At 40.6% G+C, this 20,086-nt stretch overlaps 1 protein-coding gene across 5 annotated transcripts in view; it reads left to right on the top strand.

Moving 5' to 3' along the window:
- khk (ketohexokinase) overlaps positions 1-19,195 on the top strand; it is a 50,875-nt gene extending 31,680 nt beyond the window's left edge. For 4 of the 5 annotated variants that reach the window (XM_072577862.1, XM_072577860.1, XM_072577857.1 and 1 more), the window contains 5 exons: positions 2,686-2,758; positions 13,501-13,647; positions 14,031-14,119; positions 17,515-17,669; positions 18,015-19,195. In XM_072577862.1, coding sequence (XP_072433963.1) covers positions 2,686-2,758; positions 13,501-13,647; positions 14,031-14,119; positions 17,515-17,669; positions 18,015-18,100 — 550 coding nt within the window. In that variant the 3' untranslated portion in view covers positions 18,101-19,195. The remainder of the gene's footprint in view (positions 1-2,685; positions 2,759-13,500; positions 13,648-14,030; positions 14,120-17,514; positions 17,670-18,014) is intronic. The other variant, XM_072577861.1, reaches the window with a different exon arrangement.
- The last annotated feature ends 891 nt before the right edge of the window (positions 19,196-20,086 follow it).

Genomic DNA, 20,086 nt, shown 5'->3' with positions numbered 1-20,086 from the left:
GGTCGGTGTGAACTTGTTGGGTAGAAAGGCCCGTTTCCTCACTGTAGGAAATCTAATTTACCATTCTATCATGTGGAATCTTGTCAAATGCCTTACTGAAGTCCATATTGATCACGGCCACCAGTCTGCCCTCCTCTTTGTTATTTCTTCAAAAAATTCAATCAAGTTCATAAGACATGATTTTCCATGCACAAAGCCATGTTGACTATCCTTAAACAGTCCTTATCTTTCCAAATGCATGTAAATACCATTAACCTGAAACTTAAATGGTCTAGCAACATAAATACTGTGGCCAGGAAAGCAGTCAGAGATAGGGAACTCTGTGGTGAGTGAGTCAAAGTCTTGCCAACACTTACAAGGCAAAAATAACTGAATCCCTACAGTGTGGAAGCAGGCCATTTGGACCATTGAGTCCACACCAACTGTCCAAAGAGCACCCAACCCCTACCTCTAGCCTTGCAGACACCATGGCTAATCTACTTAACCTACACATCCCTGGATACTATGGGCAATTTAGCATAACTAATCCACCTAACTTCCACATCTTCAGAATGCGGGATGAAACTGGAGCACCCAGAGCAAACACGGACATGTGCAAACTCTACACAGACAGTTGCCTGAGGGTGGAATCAAACCCAGGTCCCTGGCGCAGTACTAACCACAGAGTCACCATGTAGCCCCAAGTCAAGGGTATAAAGTCTTCACCTGCCTCAATAGATGCAGCTCCAATATCACCCAAGAAGCTCAAAGTCCTTTCAGGATAAAACAGCCCATTTGATCAGCACCCCAATTACCACCTTGAACATTCAGTCTCCACAGCAACAGGGCACAATGACAACAATATGTATTGCAGGAATATGAAATTGCTTCTACAGTGCTTGTCAAACCTGTGCCCTTTCCTTCCTAGAAGAGTGGGGGAAGCTGGTGAATGAGAATACATCTACATCCTCATTCTCCTCCAAGCAATGCATAAATCCTATTCCTTCATCATCACTGGATCAAAATCCTGGATCTCAATCACTTATAGCACTGCACAAATTCAATACTGTTGCTCGTCAGTACCTTCTCAGTTAGGAATTGTGATATCTCATCAATAAATGAGTAAAACAAAACTTAAATACACTTTAATTTTTTTTCACCCTTGTGTTGCTTCATGTTCCCAAAATGTGCATCTGTGTCATTCCCCTTAAATATGACTGGTGAAAGAAAATGGAGTGAAGAATATTACATGGCTAAAATAGCTACTTTCCCAGGTTTCTGGCTATACCTTTTCAACAGAATGACAGAATAAATTTAACGTGTTCAGTTAATATCTCAAAAGGATTATTTCTACTTTGGCACATGTAATACATACCTTGGAACAAAAATATATGTTCATTAATCAATTCAATAATGTTTTAGATTACAATTGTTTAATTAGGATGTTTCCAGATCAAACAATTCTTACTTTTGCTGTCCACTTTCTGCCTTAAGCAATCCTGATGAAATCATTGTACTCATATTTCCACATTCTAAGTTTTAATGAAGTTTCTTTGGAGTTAAAAATCACACAACACCAGGTTATAGTCCAACAGGTTTATTTGAAAGCACTAGCTTTTGGAGCGCCGCTCCTTCATCAGGTGATTGTGGAGAATAGAATTGTAAGACACAGAATTTATAGCAAAAGTTTACAGTGTAATGTAACTGAAATTATATATTAAAAAAGATCTGGATTGTTTGTAAGTCTGTCATCTTTTAGAATGACCATGATCGTTTCAGTTCTTTCACAAAACTTCTTTTAAAAAAAAGTTACATTCACAAGTGAACTTTAACAATTCGGCCCAGATAATGTATTCAAGGTGTGAGCTTCCCTGTGAGGCTGTCTGTGCCTCAATGGTCAGACAGATTCTAATCTGAAAGACAGATTTACAGGATCTTACATAGATTCATGCAGTTTTTGAGCAAAGTAATTCTGCAAGTACAAATTCACCCCACAAACTTGTATGGGTATGTGCGCATGTGGGGGTGTGTATGAGTTGGAGGGGGGATTATGAGTCCCTATGAGAGAGTATGTGTAATCACAGAGACTCATAACCACCCCCTTCCCTCCCCAAGCACACACTCACATGCACACATAAACATATAAGTTTGTGGGGTGAATTTGTACTTGCAAAATTACATTTTACTTTGCTCAAAAACTGCATTAATTCATGTAAGCTTCTGAAATTTCTTAGAATATTTTAATTACCTGATCTTTAACCACTGACTGAATGCCAGGATGAATTTTTTGTCCAAATCCTTTGGACAATTTGTTCAATGATAATGGCTTGGTGCTAGAGGAGCTTTGGATAAAGTCTAAAATCTAAATTTGGATTGGACTAATAATTTGTAGAGGGCAAAATCATGAACATGCTGACCATAGCATGTGGTTGATTCTATGCTTTCTTCTGGACATTTAAGGATGGACAATAAATGCTAACCTTACATTTAAAAAATCCTGAAGATTTTTGGATGTAAATTAAATGTGTAAATTTATATTTGACGATCCTTATTTTAATTACCAGGTAATGAAATACATTCCCATAAAATGGTGTGCATAAATCAAATATTTGGTGTACTTAAAAAAATTATCCTTTAATTCTTAATACTGTTGACAATTGCATGATATCTCTGTTCAAATTTGACTTAAAATGTGGTTGTGTTTAGGAATTTATGTGATGTTACCTCAAATGATTTCAGGAAAATTGATCTTTCCCTATACCAATGGATTCACTGGGAGGTAAGTAGTGGTAGTGAGTTTGGAGAAGGTTTGTAGCTCAGGTTGAAGTTCTGGATGTAAGTTTGCTAGCTGAGCTGGAAGGTTCATTTTCAGATGTTTCGTCACCATACTAGGTGACCATCCATGAGCCTCCGGTGAAAGTACTGGTGTTATGGTCCGCTTTCTATTTATGTGTTTAGGTTTCTTTGGTTTGGTGATGTCATTTCCTGTGTTGATTTAATTTCCCGCTCTTTTCCTCAGGGGGTGAGAGATGCCATCCAAATCAATGTTTTTGTTGATAGAGTTCTGGTTGGAATGCCATGGCTTCTCAGAATTCTTGTGTGTGTCTCTGTTTGGTTTGGTCTAGGATAGATGTGTTGTTCCAGTCAAAGTGGTGTCCTTCCTCATCTATATGTAAGGATACGAATGATAGTGGGTCATGTTGTTTTGTGGCTAGTTGCTATTCATATATCCTGGTAGATACAAATAACAAGCAAGATGAATGTCATTTACAAAATACCTTGCAAGAACCATAACAAACACTATGTTAGACAAACAGGAAGAAAACGAGCCACCAGGAGACATGAACATGAACTAGCCACAAAAAGACGTGACACACTGTTGCTGGTATCCTTACATACAGATGAGGAAGCCCACCATTTTGACTGGGGCAAGCCAGACAGAGACATGCACGAGAATTCCTAGAAGCATGACATTCCAACCAGAAAGCTATCAACAAACACATTGATTTGGATTCTATCACTCTCTGAGAAAAAGAGCAGGACGTGACATCACCACAGGAAATGACATCACCACAGGAAATGACATCACCGACCAAAGGAAACCTAAACACATAAATAGAAAGTGGAATAGAATGCTTCACCAGAGATTCACTGATGATTTTTACCAAGCAAGGTAACAAAACATCTGTAAATGAACCTTCCAGCTCAGATAAGTAGTGGCTTCAGTATCAATATCTTACAGTGGGATTCTGCATATAATGCTGCTGCCACTGGCATTGATGTCATACAGATGTGAAGCTACTTCTGCAAGATTATCTAGCGATAGTAGTGCTATATTTTTAAGAGTAAACTTGCAATGTCTAAATATTTCACTTTGACTGAGAGTATTGTTTGATATGTGTGAATTAGATTAGATTACTTACAGCGTGGAAACAGGCCTTTTGGCCCAACAAGTCCTTACTGACGCTCCAAAGAGAAACATCCCTCCCCCCCCCCCCCCCAATACTTATCCCTGACTAATCCACCTAATACTACGGGCAATTTAGCATGGCCAATTCACCAAACATGCACATCTTTGGACTGTGGGAGGAAACCAGAGCACCTGGAGGAAACCCATGCAGTCACAGGGAGAATGTGCAAACTCCACACAGACAGTTGCCCGAGGCGGGAATTGAACCCGGGTCCCTGACACTGTGAGGTAGCAGTGCTAACCACTGAGCCACCATGCTGCCCCCAAAGTAGGAAAGAAAAGTTGAGGCCTGATGTCAAAATGTGGGCCGACGAGCCACAATGAATGTAATTTTTATGATCCATGAGTAGACAGAACATGCACATTTTTTTTTGTTTAAAAATAGATTTTATATTCATTTGCTCCCACTCTAACTTTGACCAAAGTGCCAATTCAAATCAGGACTTAGTTTTGTACTCAGTAATCTGCAAAAGTTTAAAATGATTTTTTTGGATCCCTGAAATATTGATCTTGCTGTCTGAATTTGCTAATGTATAGCATTTTAGAAGTTTATATTTCTTTACAAGGTTATTGCTAGTCGATAATTATGAAAACTAGTTCTACTCATAATCCACGTTCTAAGTCAAATCACTACATTTTTCCAAAAAAAAGCTGTGTAATTCTATTCTTTTTTTTGATTCAGGTGGAACATGAGAGTTCTCACTCTACATTGAGCAGTTGTTTCAAAAAGAATCGCTAGTCTTTCAAAATTCAAAGTTTTTTTTTTCTCAGCTTCTTTGCTACGAAAAGTACCTAACCTGAAAAGTTTGAAATGTCACCCTCTCTACACAAATATATCTGCCCCTTTCCAAGCAATGTGCACCTAACTTTGAATGCAGTTTACAAAATGTTGTCTATATAAGTGTGTTCCAAATGCGAACCCAACTCAATTGCTTCAAAATATTACCTCTCCAGTTCCCTGTCTGTGATCCTGGTTATAGCTCTTGAAACCATTTCTTTGGTGCCATGCCATAACACTATTAAATTATACTTCCACCTTTTCACATTCCTAGTCTTCAGAAATGATTTCTCCACCCACACAACAAAGCCTGTGATTGATACGGATACTGAAATTTACAACCACTTTCTTAATCTATAGTTTCCTAGCTAACCAACAATTAAAGTTAGTCATTGTGATCTCAAGAGGACACAGCAGCACTTTAACACTGGAATAATACCATGATTAAGTGTTATGCAGTCCCAGTTCATAATCCCAGATTGTCCAGTTCATCTCATACATTCAAAGGTGGTTGTTACTTTAAAATTAAACAGAGTGGGTGGAATTTTTCCAACCCTTTCTCAGCCTGAAAGATATGGGCAGTGATAAATATGGTGAGATGAGATTCTTGACATCAAGAAAATGAAGTCTCATTTTCCTTTAAAGGTTTTAACAGCTAAATGAGAATCTAGCTAGTGAGCATCAAGATATCCATTTGAATGTATATACACATATTCTTCCCTCAGTTAGATGAAATTTGCTCTTCTATCATACACCACAGATAAACCAGCCTTCAAATATTCCTGACATGAAAATCAGAGTAGACACCCTAATGGCTCCAGCTCCTTGGTTCACCATCATCTCAAGACAGGCTCCATGGACATCAACCATATACACCAAATCCATGGAGTTAAGCATTGAACAGGCACCAGCCTTATTGCATCATCGTGGCATATATCCAACACTCAGTTCTCCACTTGAATGCTGTCCTTTGGAGAGCACCAGCACCTTGCATTGTAATGCTGCTAACATTGTGAGCAGGAACAGGCATCCATCTCATGCACTAGCTAGGATGCATCTCAGACCTCTTCATTTGCTGTTTCATTACTCACTCTATAACTACTTATAGCATTTCTGCCTTGTTTTTGCACACGGGGAGTTTGCACGTTCTCCCCGTGTCTGCGTGGGTTTCCTCCGGGTGCTCCGGTTTCCTCCCACAGTCCAAAGATGTGCAGGCCAGGTGAATTGGCCATGCTAAATTGCCCATAGTGTTAGGTAAGGGGTAGATGTAGATGTAGGGGTACGGGTGGGTTATGCTTCGGCGGGGCGGTGTGGACTTGTTGGGCCGAAGGGCCTGTTTCCACACTGTAAGTAATCTAATCTAATCTAAAAAAATTACTGCCTTATTCAGAACTTCACAGCTTCACAGCAGTTCTGCTTGTCATGTTCACCAAAAATGCACAGTCAAGCAGGTAGACATATTGTACAACATAATGCTCCACCAAATTAACACATAACATGTGTCAGCACCTTCAGCAGTAAACACACACTGTATGTATTTCAAGCAAAGGCCATTTCCCAAATACTATGGGGAGCAGTCTTCAGAGTGATGGTCCTGTGCCGATAAGTCTCTTTCAGAGAGGTCTTGCCATACTGGTGGCTGAATGTCTACTTCTGAAGCAGTGGGTAAACATCTTTGAGCTGCCTGTGTGTTTTGTTTTTATCAGACAAAAGAAGTATGAGTGGTTGGAGACAGTTTCACAAAGACCTGGGGTTTTAGTTTTGCTCTCAGTTGGGGTTTTGGGGTTTGAAGTAATTCCACAGAGGCCAGTATGTTATCACCAAGTCACTTAGTATTGACACGAGTCCAGCTTCCTCAGAACCAGCTCTCAGAGTGAACAGAATCTTTGACACACCTGTCAACTAGGGCTCCCTGATTTGACCACGCTAACAGCCCCAATTAGGGAATTCATATTCTATGAGTCCACCTGGCTGACCTCATTACAATCATTACATCTTTCCTCCACTAACTCAGAGGACGATGGTCTGCTCTTTTTCTTGTAGCCTGTCCTTGGGCATTTTCGCATGAGTTCCAATTCCTCCAGCTCAGCCTCAGACCAAGTCTCACATACTGAACCGTAGCCCACTTCTTGCATCTGGAGTGACCCAGGGGAAATTCATCCTCTTCAGTTGGTAAAGGTGTCGAGTCAGCAACATCTACTATGTCCATCTCAGGCTCTGAGGTTCTTTGACGCGAGATAGAGGGGTACGTCCCATGGGTTCTGACAGCCTTTCCCACTGTTTTGACAGGCTTTGTCCTTGATAGTTTGCAAGTTTGCAGCATTTATGTGGTGCATGTGCTTGTTCAGGACTGCCTCAGCTACCCGAATAATGTAAGTCAAGGGACTGGATCTGGTGTCAATTATACCTCTTACTGATGCTGAGCCATTTCTATGGTTTTGGCATCAAATTTTGTCCCCTTTGCCTCTCTCATTTAGAGGATTCTTGTGTCTGGCATTGGCATTTCTGATGTCATTTCAACGTCTCCCTCAAGTCCCAGAAGATCAGACTTAACCTGGTGCTGTGTCTTCTCTCCATTAAAAACACTGCTGGAGCTATCTCTGTTGTTGCATGATGAGTGGTCTGATGATCAAATAGCAACTGGGACATTTTGACATTGAGTGTAGCTATAAGCTGTTTCTTTAAGCATGCCCCTTCAAAGTTTGGATTGCTTTTTCTGCCAGACCATTAGACTATGGATGGTATGGAGCTATCCTTACATGCTGATTGCCATTCGACTTTAGGAAATACTTGACTTTCCAGCTAGTAAATGATGGCCAGTCGTCTCTGACTAACACTTGCGAGAGCAAAAGATGCTCGCAGCTTTTCTATCGTCATCCCAGTGTTTAACAAATTAACTCTATGCATGTACAACTACTTTGACTAAGAATGTTGAGCCCATCAATGAGTCAGCATAATCGGCATTTTGACACGTAACCAAGTCCAGTGTTTGTCCAGCCAATGTGAGGGTTATTGTCAGCAGTAATTTTTGTCGTTGTTGGCCCTCTGGGCACAGTCTACATCCTATGTCTGCATCCTATGCAGCTATGTCTGTATGGATGCAGACATAGCTGCATCCTACAGCTATGTCTGCATCCAATCCTGACCATTAGACATAACTTTTCACCAACATCTTCATTTTGAATATTCTTGGATGATCCTGGTGGAGTTCAACCAATTTTTTTGCTCCCCATAATAAAACGTCATCCTCCATGATTTTCTGGTATCTTTAGGTCCAGAAAGAGTTCAACTTTGATTGTGGTGGCTCTTTTGTTTCCCAGATTACAATCAGCTACTTTGATTTGGCCAAAATCGGATCTTTTTTGTGTCAACAGTCTGGTATTGGCAGACTAAGGAAGAGTGTCTAGAGTTTAATACCAGAATAGACACTTGCAGTAGTAGCACCACCACTGGTGTATCTGCCAGTTGGTGGTGGCTCTACTTAGCCTCCTAGACAGTGTGCCACCTTGTAATTGTACACATTTAGAAAGAGAGCCCACCATTGATTTTGACCTGAAGCTATGGGTGACACAACCTTGCCCTCTTTGAGTGGGCCTATCAGGGGGTTGTGTTCTGTTACTATTACAAATTTATGTCCGTAATGGTATGGCTGGAACTTTCTCACACCAAAGATGACTGTTGAACTTTCCTTCTCTATCTGACATATTTGCGCTCTGCATCAGCCAAAGTCCAGGAAGCAAAAGCTATTGGACACTCCGCTCCATTGAGCCATTTGTGAGCCAACTGTACAGGACTTTCCTGTGGGGAGGCATTGCATATCGGCACCAGATCTCACCTGGATTCATAGTGTGCTAACATCTTAGACGGTGATAACTGCTGCTTCACTTTCCTAAAGTCTTCACTACATGACCATTTCCAAGGTTGAACCATTTTCAATAGCAGCTGTAAGGATGCCTAGATGTAGGTCAGGTTGCGTATGAATTTTAATTAACAATTTAGCAGTCCAAGGAAAGACCTAAGCTCTGGTACAGACATGGAAGCTGTAGCACCTTTGATTGCCCTTGTTTTATTTTTCAACAGGTATAAACCAGTCTTGTCGGCCTGTAGCCCAAGTAGATCACTTCTAAGGCATATGCTTGCCTTGGAGAAACTTCTAAGGACGATGCCCAAGTTCTCTAAGTGCTCTTTATTCATTTTCCTGAATATTAGCATGTCATTTGGATAAATAGCAACCTGGATAGACCTTGTAAAATATTCTCCATCACCTGCTGTATATGTAATATCGCACTTTCTTCCAATGAGGTCAACAATGGGCCATAAGATGTCCCCTCCACATGAGGTTCTTATGTTTTATCTGGGGGTTTGTTGCAGTATAGTACAGATTGAGGATACTACTTAATCCTTATATTCTTTGCTTGGACATTTGGCTAACAGAATGAGATAATGATGGAAAATGAGGATTCATTGTATCCACAACAGGGCAATGAGGATGTTCTTCAGAAGGAACAGCACCTTGAGCATCCTTGTACAGCATCTGAGGCCAAGGCATGTGAGGCAGGACTGATTTGTGAACCTTGTTCAAAAATGATTTGCGTGAGGTTATCTTTCACTAACTGCAAATGCTTTGATACTGCTGAGGTTTCTTGTTTAAGTTCAACTGCAAATGTAACTTAACACTTCAATCTTTCTAAGGTTTTCCTTTAGTTTAATAAAAGTTAAAGTTAGAAAGTGATTGAAGCCTGCATAACATAAGCCATCATGGTCCCCATCCAATCCCAACTAAAGTTCATGCTCATATGGGCATTATGGAAAGACAGCTACAATGACATTCGCTCACAGACCTGATGATGAAAAGTGAACATATATTTAAAAATATGATGATATATTTACAGTCATGTTTCACCCATATCACTTACGTGCCCTCAGAATGTGAGTACCAGTGATTGAGTAATGGAGCATGTATCTGTACATATATTCAGTAGATACTGAGTGTGCTGGACCACGGTCTCCATGGAGCCACTAACCACTCTGCTAAGACTGTGAGACACACACATGCTGGAGCTAGCGCAGTACGTGGCTCCTCCAACCTTCAGTCCCATTTCCCAAGTGTCTGTGGACAATCCTGCCTGCTGCTTCTGTGCATGTGAATGAAGTTACTATTTCTCCTGCTGAGCTCTGGCAGCCCTCTGAATATTAGTGACTTTTGGCATTTCCCCTTCAGCTAGCCACAGGCATCTCCTTGTAATCTGCTCACCACAAGCTGCTCCTAAGTCTAATCTCAGTAAAGTACCTCCCAATATATCACTATCTGAACTGTTGGAAGATGCAGGAGACAACTTAACTAGCATTTTCTTTGAGGGATCTATAACTTCTTCCTCAGAAATGGAGGAGAAGATGATGTCTTGTGGGGCAGCTGTCTTCAAAGAGACCACTAGTGCAGATGCCACTAGTGCCTGCAGCTGACAGAGAAAATGAGTTATAAAATAGATGTGTAGAAGTTTGGTCATATTAAAGTATATTTATTGTGCTGTATGGAAGAGAAGTACTGACATTGTTGGTGAGCACAAGAGCTTAGCCAGTGGAGACATGGTGCGTATGTAATGAGGTGAACAGCAGAGAATTGCATAGGAGAAACCCTCCATGAAACTCCCTGGAAAGAGTGGTAAAATCCAGCCAGTAAATGAACGCTTAACCAAAATGAGACTAATTTTTCTCCTAATGAGATGATGCGAAAGGCTTAGTGATTAAAGAATTCCTGGTGATCATTCTTCTTTGGAAATGATTAATAGCTGGATGAATGGAAAATGCTTCCTCAATTTTCTCATCACCTCATATTTTTAAAACTTTATTATTTGTACCTTTTATTTATCTGTGCACAAGATAAATTGAATTTGTTTCATTGAGGGTACATTATTTTTATGTGCATCAATAATAAGAATTCATAGTTCTGAAGTTTAACATTTCATAAAGTCATTTTTGCCAGTAAAAGCAGATAATGTACTTAATAGTAGCACTGCTGATCATACAGCTTTCCTGGTAATATCACCAGGAAATAATTTATGATTCTGCATCTTTGATTTTGGATTAGTACATTCCAGATTCTGCAAATCTATTGTCCATTTGTGAAATTTTCTTTAACTAATATCTCATGAACAGAGACAATTAATAGAGGAGAAAGTGAGTCGAACATTGTGGTACTGGAGAAGCACAGCCTGTCAGGCAGCATCCGAGGAGCAGGAGAGTTGATGTTTCTTCATCAGGAATTAAGAGCCAGAAGCTTTTTAACTCAAATAGAGTCAGTGTAAGGTAGCATAGAAAAGATAGTGGTAACTTTTCCTGGCAAAGTGGGGATGTTTATTGACCTTCTTCATCCACGGGGCTTACCTAAATACAGCTGAGACCACACAGACCTGGTTTGAAACCTTAGACCAAGCAGGCAGTATCTGGTGTAATGGCCTCCTCTGCAGCTCTGATGGTAGTGGTGTACCCATCTATACCATATTGTCCTTAAGGACTTCCAGCTCCCTGTCTGCAAAATAGGATGCCAATTTCCCCTTCTCTGCTATGTCTCGAGCAAATATTACAAATCATGCAGGGCATCTCTGATGTCTGGGTGTGCAACAGCCTTTTAAAGATGGAGCAAGTGCCAAGTATGATGGTCTATTCCAGGATATCCCAGCAGTAGTCATTGTGTGGGCTATAAGAGTTGCTAGAACCCACACAGAATGGACAAGAGGGGTGCCATTGGGACATGATAGGTAGTTGATGAGCCAGGTCTGGGGCAATAGCACTAAAAAGTTTGATATGGATTAGAAACCCTCCATGAAACTTGATAGAAAGCTGTGGGTGGCTCAGTGGTACAGTGGTTAGCACTGCTGCCTCACAGCTGGAAAAGCACAGCACTTCAGGCAGCATCTGAGGAGCAGTAAAATCGATGTTTCGGGCAAAAGCCCTTCCATCAGGAATACAGGTAGAGTGCCTTTCACAGCACCAGGGTCCCAGGTTCAATTCCAGCCTTGAGTGACTGCCTGTGTGGAGTTTGCACATTCTCATCGTGTCTGAGTGGGCTTGTTCAGGTTTCCTCCCAAGATGTGCAGGTCAGGTGAGTTGGCCATGTTAAATTCCCCATAGTGTTGGGTGCATTAGTCACGGGGGTCTCTTTGGAGAGTCGGTGTGGACTGGTTGGGCCGAAGGGCCTGTTTCCACACTGTGAAATCTAATCTAAAATGTGGCTTAGCCAAATTTGGTTACATTCAGTCTTGAGTATCACTACCTTACCACAAGTTGCCAGCCATCTTCAAATATACTATGTCACGTCATAATTTATTTCACAAATGCTGGCTGTTCTGTTCCCCAACAAACTAATTTTACTGAATTTATGTTTTTTTTGATGGCAAGTTGCAATTTATCAATGCAAACATATAACACCTTTCCCCAGCCTCAGTTCTTTCTGCTTCTACATCTTCCATCTTTACTGGAGCTGCAGAGCTCCAGTAGTAAAAAGACAGACAGATAGCCTTTGACAAGGTCCTGCACGGCAGGTGTGGTTAGGTCACATGGGATCCAGGGTGAGCTAACTAATTAGATTCAAAATTGGCTCAATAGTAGGAAGCAGAGGGTGATGGTTGAAGGTTGTTTCTCAGACTGGAGAACTGTGACTAGTGGTGTGCCACAGGGGTGGGTGCTAGGATCTTTGTTAATTGTTATTTCTGGATGTACAATTTAAATTGTGTTTAAATAATCTGGATGTGAATGTACAAGGCATGATTATTAAGTTTGTGGATGATACAAAATTAGGAGATATCGTTGATGGTGAGGAAGGTTAGCTCAACTTAGAGCGACATCTTGATCAGTTAGACTGAGGATTGGCAAATGCAGATAAATGTGAGGTGTTGTACTTTGAAAAGTCAAACCAAGATAGAACTTAGACAGTAAATGGTAAGTGTTGTGGAACAGAGGTCCCGACGAAAGATGCATCACAGGTAGACCGGCTGATAAAGAAAGCATTTAGCATGCTGGCCTTCTTTGGTTGAGGCAGTGGGTGTAGGAGTTGGGAGGTTACATTACAGTTGTACGGGTCGTGGTGAGACTGCACTTGGAAGTATTGTGTACAGTTTTGGTCACCCTGCTGTAAGAAAGACATAGTTGAACTGGAAAGAGTGCGAAGAAGATTTACAAGGATATTACCAGGATTAGTCAGCCTGAATTATAGGGAAAGGCTGGCCAGATAGAATTTTATTTCTTGGAATGTAGGAGAATGAGGGGTGACCTTATCGAGGTGTATAAAATCATGAGAGGCATAGACCGGATCAATGCATATAGTCTTTTTCCCAGGGATGGTGAATTGAAAACTAGAGGGCATAGGTTAAAGTGAAAGGGGAATGATTTAAGAAGGATCTGAGGGACATCTTCTTCATACAGAGAGTGGTGTGTATATGGAATGGACTGCCAGAGGCAGGTACAATAGCAACATTTAAAAACCTTTTGAATAGATACATGGTTGGTTAGGGTTTAGAAGGAAAGGGACCAAATGCAGGCAACTGGAATAAGCTGAGTGAGCACCATGGCCAGCATGGACTAGTTTGGGTTGAAGTGCATGTTCCATGCTGTATTACTCTATGACTCTATAACCTGTTCCTTTCCTCTCATCAAAACTCTTAAGGAATTACTTGTTGCCTCTTATATCTTTGTGTGTCAGTATGCTCTTTTTTAAAAAAATTACAAAAATGTTGACAATAATAGCATTTTTAAAATCATTGTTATTGATGTCTAGGGCCGAAATGCATCTGAGCAAGTTGCTATGATACAGCAAGTTGAACAGTACAATGCCACTGTGTCAGCAGAGCTGCGAATTACCACTTCTGTGGAGATTGAGAAAACAAGAGAAGAACTTTACCAACTCTTTGGGCACGGAGACTTCGTATGTTTTACTTTAGAAATGTTAAAGTATAGGCTGTCATATGAAATGAATATGTTAAACTAACCTGTTTATTGGCATTTAAATACACCTGTATTAACCAGCAATTAATCTGTAAATTTTGCTGACTAGGTTTCTTCCTGCGGTTTTGTATTGAACTTGCATTAAGCAGGCTCAATTGGTTAAATGGCCTACCCTGCTCCTATTTTCTATCTTTCACTGTTTCATTGGGAGTTTATCAGTGGTTCTGGTTCTGAAGCGTTCTGGGTTGTGAGCTGCCTGATAACATAAATCTTGCGATACCTGAAACAAACATTCAGTATAAATTTGAAGAAGGAATAAAATCAGACTAAACAATGCTTGCCTTGTGTATATACATGCCTTAGGTTTTCATCAGCAAAGACGTTGCCAGACATTTTGGGTTTAATTCTGCATCAGAAGCTGTAAAAGGACTTTACAACCGAGTAAAGCCAGGGTAAGTACAAGCAGAGGTCTAAACTAAAGGGCAACAAAAACTGAAATTGCTGGAAAAACTCAGCAGGTCCAGCAGAATCTGTGGAGGTCTGTTCTGAAAAAATTTCACTGAATCCAAAATGTCAATTCTGTTTTCTGTCCATAGCCACATCTGCTGAATCTTTCCAGCAATTTCTATTTTTGTTTCTGATTTCCAGCAATTTTTTTTTCTCTATGAATTCACTGGCATTTTTGTCTCATTCCATCACCATAAAAAGAATTTTAAAGATGAACATTCAGTGTAACTAGAGCTTTAGTACCATTCAGCCATCTGCCTTCAAGGTGGTAAAAACAATGACTGCAGATGCTGGAAACCAGATTCTGGATTAGTGGTGCTGGAAGAGCACAGCAGTTCAGGCAGGATCCAAGTAGCTTCGAAATCGATGTTTCGGACAAAAGCCCTTCATCAGGAATCAGGAATCCTGATGAAGGGCTTTTGTCCGAAACGTCGATTTTGAAGCTACTTGGATGCTGCCTGAACTGCTGTGCTCTTCCAGCACCACTAATCCAGCATCTGCCTTCAAGGCCAATGCAGTTGGCCTCCACATTCAAGCATCTGTAGCAGGGTGAACATGCAATTAGCCTTAGTGGAGCCTGATGTAAAACATGCGGAATTAGGTGGAATATCCACAGATTAACACGCCATTAGACCAAACCATTCCAAATCAATATTTAGGCTCAGCTTGATCCTGCATCCAACTGTACAGGTGTAACTCATTTCCTTTTCCCTTCTGTTTATCGAGCTTGCCTTCAAATGCGTCAACATCATTCTACATACAGCACAGAACAGGCCCTTCGGCCCACGATGTTGTGCCGAACTTCTAACCTAGATTAAGCACCCATCCATGTACCTATCCAAATGCCGCTTAAAGGTCGCCAATGATTCTGACTCTACCACTCCCACGGGCAGCGCATTCCATGCCCCCACCACTCTCTGGGTAAAGAACCCACCCCTGACATCTCCCCTATACCTTCCACCCTTCACCTTAAATTTATGTCCCCTTGTAACACTCTGTTGTACCCGGGGAAAAAGTTTCTGACTGTCTACTCTATCTATTCCTCTGATCATCTTATAAACCTCTATCAAGTCACCCCTCATCCTTCGCCGTTCCAACGAGAAAAGGCCGAGAACTCTCAACCTATCCTCATACGACCTACTCTCCATTCCAGGCAACATCCTGGTAAATCTTCTCTTCACTCTCTCCAAAGCTTCCACATCTTTCCTAAAGTGAGGCGACCAGAACTGCACACAGTACTCCAACTGTGGCCTAACCAAAGTCCTGTACAGCTGCAACATCACTTCACGACTCTTGAATTCAATCCCTCTGCTAATGAACGATAATACTCCATAGGCCTTCTTACAAACTCTATCCACCTGAGTGGCAACCTTCAAAGATCTATGTACATAGACCCCAAGATCCCTCTGTTCCTCCACCTGACTAAGAACCCTACCATTAACCCTGTATTCCGCATTCTTATTTGTTCTTCCAAAATGGACAACCTCACACTTGGCAGGGTTGAACTCCATCTGCCACTCCTCAGCCCAGCTCTGCATCATATCTAAGTCCCTTTGCAAACGACAAATGCCCTCCTCACTGTCCACAACTCCACCTATCTTCGTATCATCTGCAAATTTACTGACCCACCCTTCGACTCCCTCATCCAAGTCATTAATAAAAATTACAAACAGCAGAGGACCCAGAACTGATCCCTGCGGAACTCCACTTGTGACTGGGCTCCAGGCTGAATATTTACCATCTACCACCACTCTCTGCCTTCGACCGGTTAGCCAGTTTTCTATCCAATTAGCCAAATTTCCCTCTATCCCATGCCTCCTGACTTTCCGCATAAGCCTACCATGGGAAACCTTATCAAATGCCTTACTAAAATCCATGTACACTACATCCACTGCTCTACCCTCATCCACATGCTTGGTCACCTCCTCTGTTCCATTTGTCCCTGTGTTGGAGTATACCGCATTCTTATCATTCTTCGGATGAAAGGTTTCTTTTGAATTTTTAATGATTATCTTATATTGCTCTTCCCCATAAGTGAAAACACCGTGTTTATTAACTTCTCCCCTGAACTTTCTTTTTTTGAGACAAGAGTAAGATGGTCAAGGAACAACTGTTCTACATAGTACAAAGTTAGTGTCCATTTACATAACATTTTGGACTTGAGATGCAAGAGTAGAGTGACCTGAAACCTACTGTGTTTAAGGGTTTTGGAAGGAAATTAATTGGCATTTGAAGGAAAAGAATTTGCAAGGTTATGAAAATGGGGAGAGAAATGGAAATGAATAGATTGCACAACAAACAGTTAGCATAGATTACGGCTGAATGTGCTACATCTGTGCTGTAATAAATTTATGGTTCGATGAATGAAATCTTACCACATTTGAAGATTTTCTGAGCTTGGGACCAAAAGCATACCCTGGCCACCACCTATATGAATTTACCAGACATAGCTAGTAAATAGCCATCCTGAATTTGATTAGTCATCCAGCCCGATGGAAAAGCCTTCAGCTTTGTCCTGCAGTTAGCCTAATCAAAAGCGGTGGGCAGTGCTATGGCAGGCAGGAGAGCGTGAGGGTGCTTCAAGATGGAGAGGTCTTCAGGTGATGAATTCAATTTTTAAAAAAATACTTGCGGACATGGCTGCCAGGCCAAACCTGTGGAGGAGCTGGCCTATAGGCCTACCTCAGAACCTATGCTGACAGGGAATATTAGCAATGGAGGGCTTCTGATCCCCAGGTCAGCCACCAGCAAGAATTCCTCACACCCAAGCTCTGGGCATAACCCTCAACGGGTTGTCCATCCACTGCTTGGAAGCACCCAAAAGTGAGCAGTTAAATATTCACATAGACTTTCCATCACTGCCTGGGCATTGGTGCTTCCACATCAGCTGTGGCAAAAGTGGCAATAAAAGGAAACTCATCAGCCTGCCATACGAAAACTGTCCAGTCTTATTTTCTTCTCAGTTCCACCATCAAAGACACCTGGGTAACACTTTGGATCTCTATATCTCCTGTCATATACGAAGCAGAACTGTATGGTATGTAATGCTCCAGGTGTGATCTAACCAAGATTTAATGCAGTTTTAAAGTAACTTCTCTATTTTTAAATTCCACCTCTCCAGAAATAAAGAGCATGTTTTGAATTTTTGTGGTTCTATTAGCCTGAACTTTTAAGCCTTTCTAACAACAAACTCTTTGCTTTTGACACAGACACAGCCCATTATTCTGATTAAACTCTTCCTTTAATAACTCCCCTTACTCAAATATAAATGAAATGACCATTGAAAAGCTAAAATTACACTATCATGTCCTGTTGATCTGATGGTCTTTTTGACCTTTAGTGCCTACTTAATCTGTGCCTGGGCTGAGCAGGGAGCTGATGCAATGGGTCCTGATGGTGTCTTTCATTCAAACGCCTTTCCTCCTGAAAAACTTGTCGATACCCTTGGAGCAGGAGATACATTCATTGCAGCTGTACTATTTTCATTGTACAATGGTAGGTCTATCTTTCATGACTTTGATAGCTTTGTCTTTTTGTGGTGGATGTGCTATAATTGTATTTTGTTGATGCTAAGTCAACCTTAAAAAGAAAAACTTTAGACAAAGTTTTAACTTGCTCTTTGTGTGCCTTGGCAATTGCATTGCTGTAATGTTTGTCAAGATAACTAATAGCTTTGTAAAATGTATACCCCACAGTGCTTTTTTTTAAATCTTGTCAATTGATAGTGTTTCAGTGTACTCATACATTCTACCAAAGTAAGTTAAATTATACATCCTGCACTTGTGAGTCACTATGAAGAATGAAAATTTAGCCTGACACTTTGCTATGATTTTCTTACAGGCAAATGTATTCAGGAATCATTGATATTCGGTTGTCAAATTGCAGGGAGAAAGTGTGGAATTCAAGGATATGATGGAATTGTATGATTGGAGAAATGAATATTCACAGATCATTGAAATAAGAAAGGTCTACTAAGGAATCTGGTTATTCTTGCAACCATCAGCTTTGTAAATATATTAAAATGATTTTGATGATTTCCTTTGATTTTGAAATAAATACAACAATCGGGGAGGGAATAGACTAGTGGCATTATCGATAGACTGTTAATCCAGAGACCCAGGTAATAATCTGGGGACCTGGGTTCAATCCTGCCATGGCAAATGGTGTAATTTGAACTCAGTAAAATCTGGAATTAACAGTCTAATGACGACCATGAATCCATTGTCAATTGTTACAAAAACTCATCTGGTTCACTAATGTCCTTCAGGGAAGGAATCTGCCATCCTTACCTGGTCTTGCCACCATGTGACTCCAGACCAACAGCATTGTAGTTAACTCTTAACTGCCCTCTGGGCAATTAGGGATGGGCAAGAAATGATGGTCCAGCGATGCCTTCATCACGTGAATAAAAAAAATTATTCTATTTTCAATTTATTAAGAAGAACAATTAACAGGAATACAGAAAAGCTAATTTCACTGTTTGGAGAGTCAGATGTTAATTGCATATTAATTGATGGTAGGAATTGACTGAGGATGCATTTGTGCTCCTATAAGTAAGAACATACTGAATCGTTGAGTTGGGAAGGTGCATATTTGTAATATGTATCTTGACAAATAAATGGTTCTTAAAGCATGTAAAGATTTCCTCCAATCTGATCCTTCACTTTCTGGGATATAACATCCAGTTTTAGGGAGAATAGAGTCAGACCCATCAGGGATGATATTAATTCAACATGCAAAGGATTATAGAAATTTGAAACTCTCTTCTTCAATAGAAACTGGTGGCAGATCAAGACTAGATTTAAATCTGAGATCATTGATACCTTTGGACAACAAAAGTCTCAGAGAAAGCAGATACATGGAATTAAGTTTCAAATCAGCTGAGATCACATTGATTTGTGGAACATGCTGAAGAGGTAAAATAGCCTACTTTTCTTTTATTCATTCACAGTACGTGGGCATGGCTGGCTAAGCCAACATTGTTATCCATCCCTAATAACCCATAAGGCAGTTAAGAGTCAACTTCATTGTTGTGGGTCTGGATTCACATGTACTCCAGACCAGATAAGGATGACAGTTTCCTTCTCTACAAGGCATTGGTGAGCTAGATGGGTTTTTCTGACAATTGACAAAGGTTCCATAGTCATCATTAGACTCCTAATTCCAGATTTTTGTTGAATTTAAATTCCAACATCTTCCGCGGCTGGATTTTAACCCATGTGCCCACGACATTACCTGGGTCTCTGGATTAACACTTCAGCAATAATACCACTAGGCCATCAGATTCCCCATAGATTGTTCACATGCGTCCCTTCACACGAGAACATGGGAAATGTTGAAAGAAGTAAGATTATAGTTAATGTAGTATACCTTCTACAATCCTGGAAATCACATGCTGCAGCAATAATGAAATTATGGACCTATTACATCAATCTACAACAGACCCTAACATGGGGTATGGAAAGCCCCTGTCACAGAAAAATTTGGTAATCATTGTGCTGAAGTCATCTGTTCTTATCAAACTGGCTACTCAGAAGTTAAATAAATAAAGATGAAAATGACCACAAATTTGATCTTGACTAATTTTGTAATGGAATGACTTGATTCTTAAAAATGAGGTTGATATTTTAGACATGGATGACCAATTAATTGCATGGTTGTGTGACAACAATTTATCATTTGTAAAACTTTGCAGTTCAGTAAGATGGAGGCTTACAATGAATATTGGTGAAATTTGTGAACTGGGGATTATTTAGTAGAAAGAAATTCTCCCAGTTCTGAACAAGAGTCAGTGGACTCAAAATATTAACTTTACATTCTCTCCACAGATGCTGCTATACCTGCCTTTTTGCTCAATTTTCACAGGTGCCAGAATTGCTAATCAATCATTGTTGAGATATTATAAACAAAGT

This window comes from Chiloscyllium punctatum, chromosome 9, assembly GCF_047496795.1.
Source record: "Chiloscyllium punctatum isolate Juve2018m chromosome 9, sChiPun1.3, whole genome shotgun sequence".
Taxonomy (NCBI): Eukaryota; Metazoa; Chordata; class Chondrichthyes; order Orectolobiformes; family Hemiscylliidae; genus Chiloscyllium; species Chiloscyllium punctatum.
The sequence above is the reverse complement of the archived record's forward strand: the minus strand, read 5'-3'. Positions and strand labels throughout refer to the sequence as shown.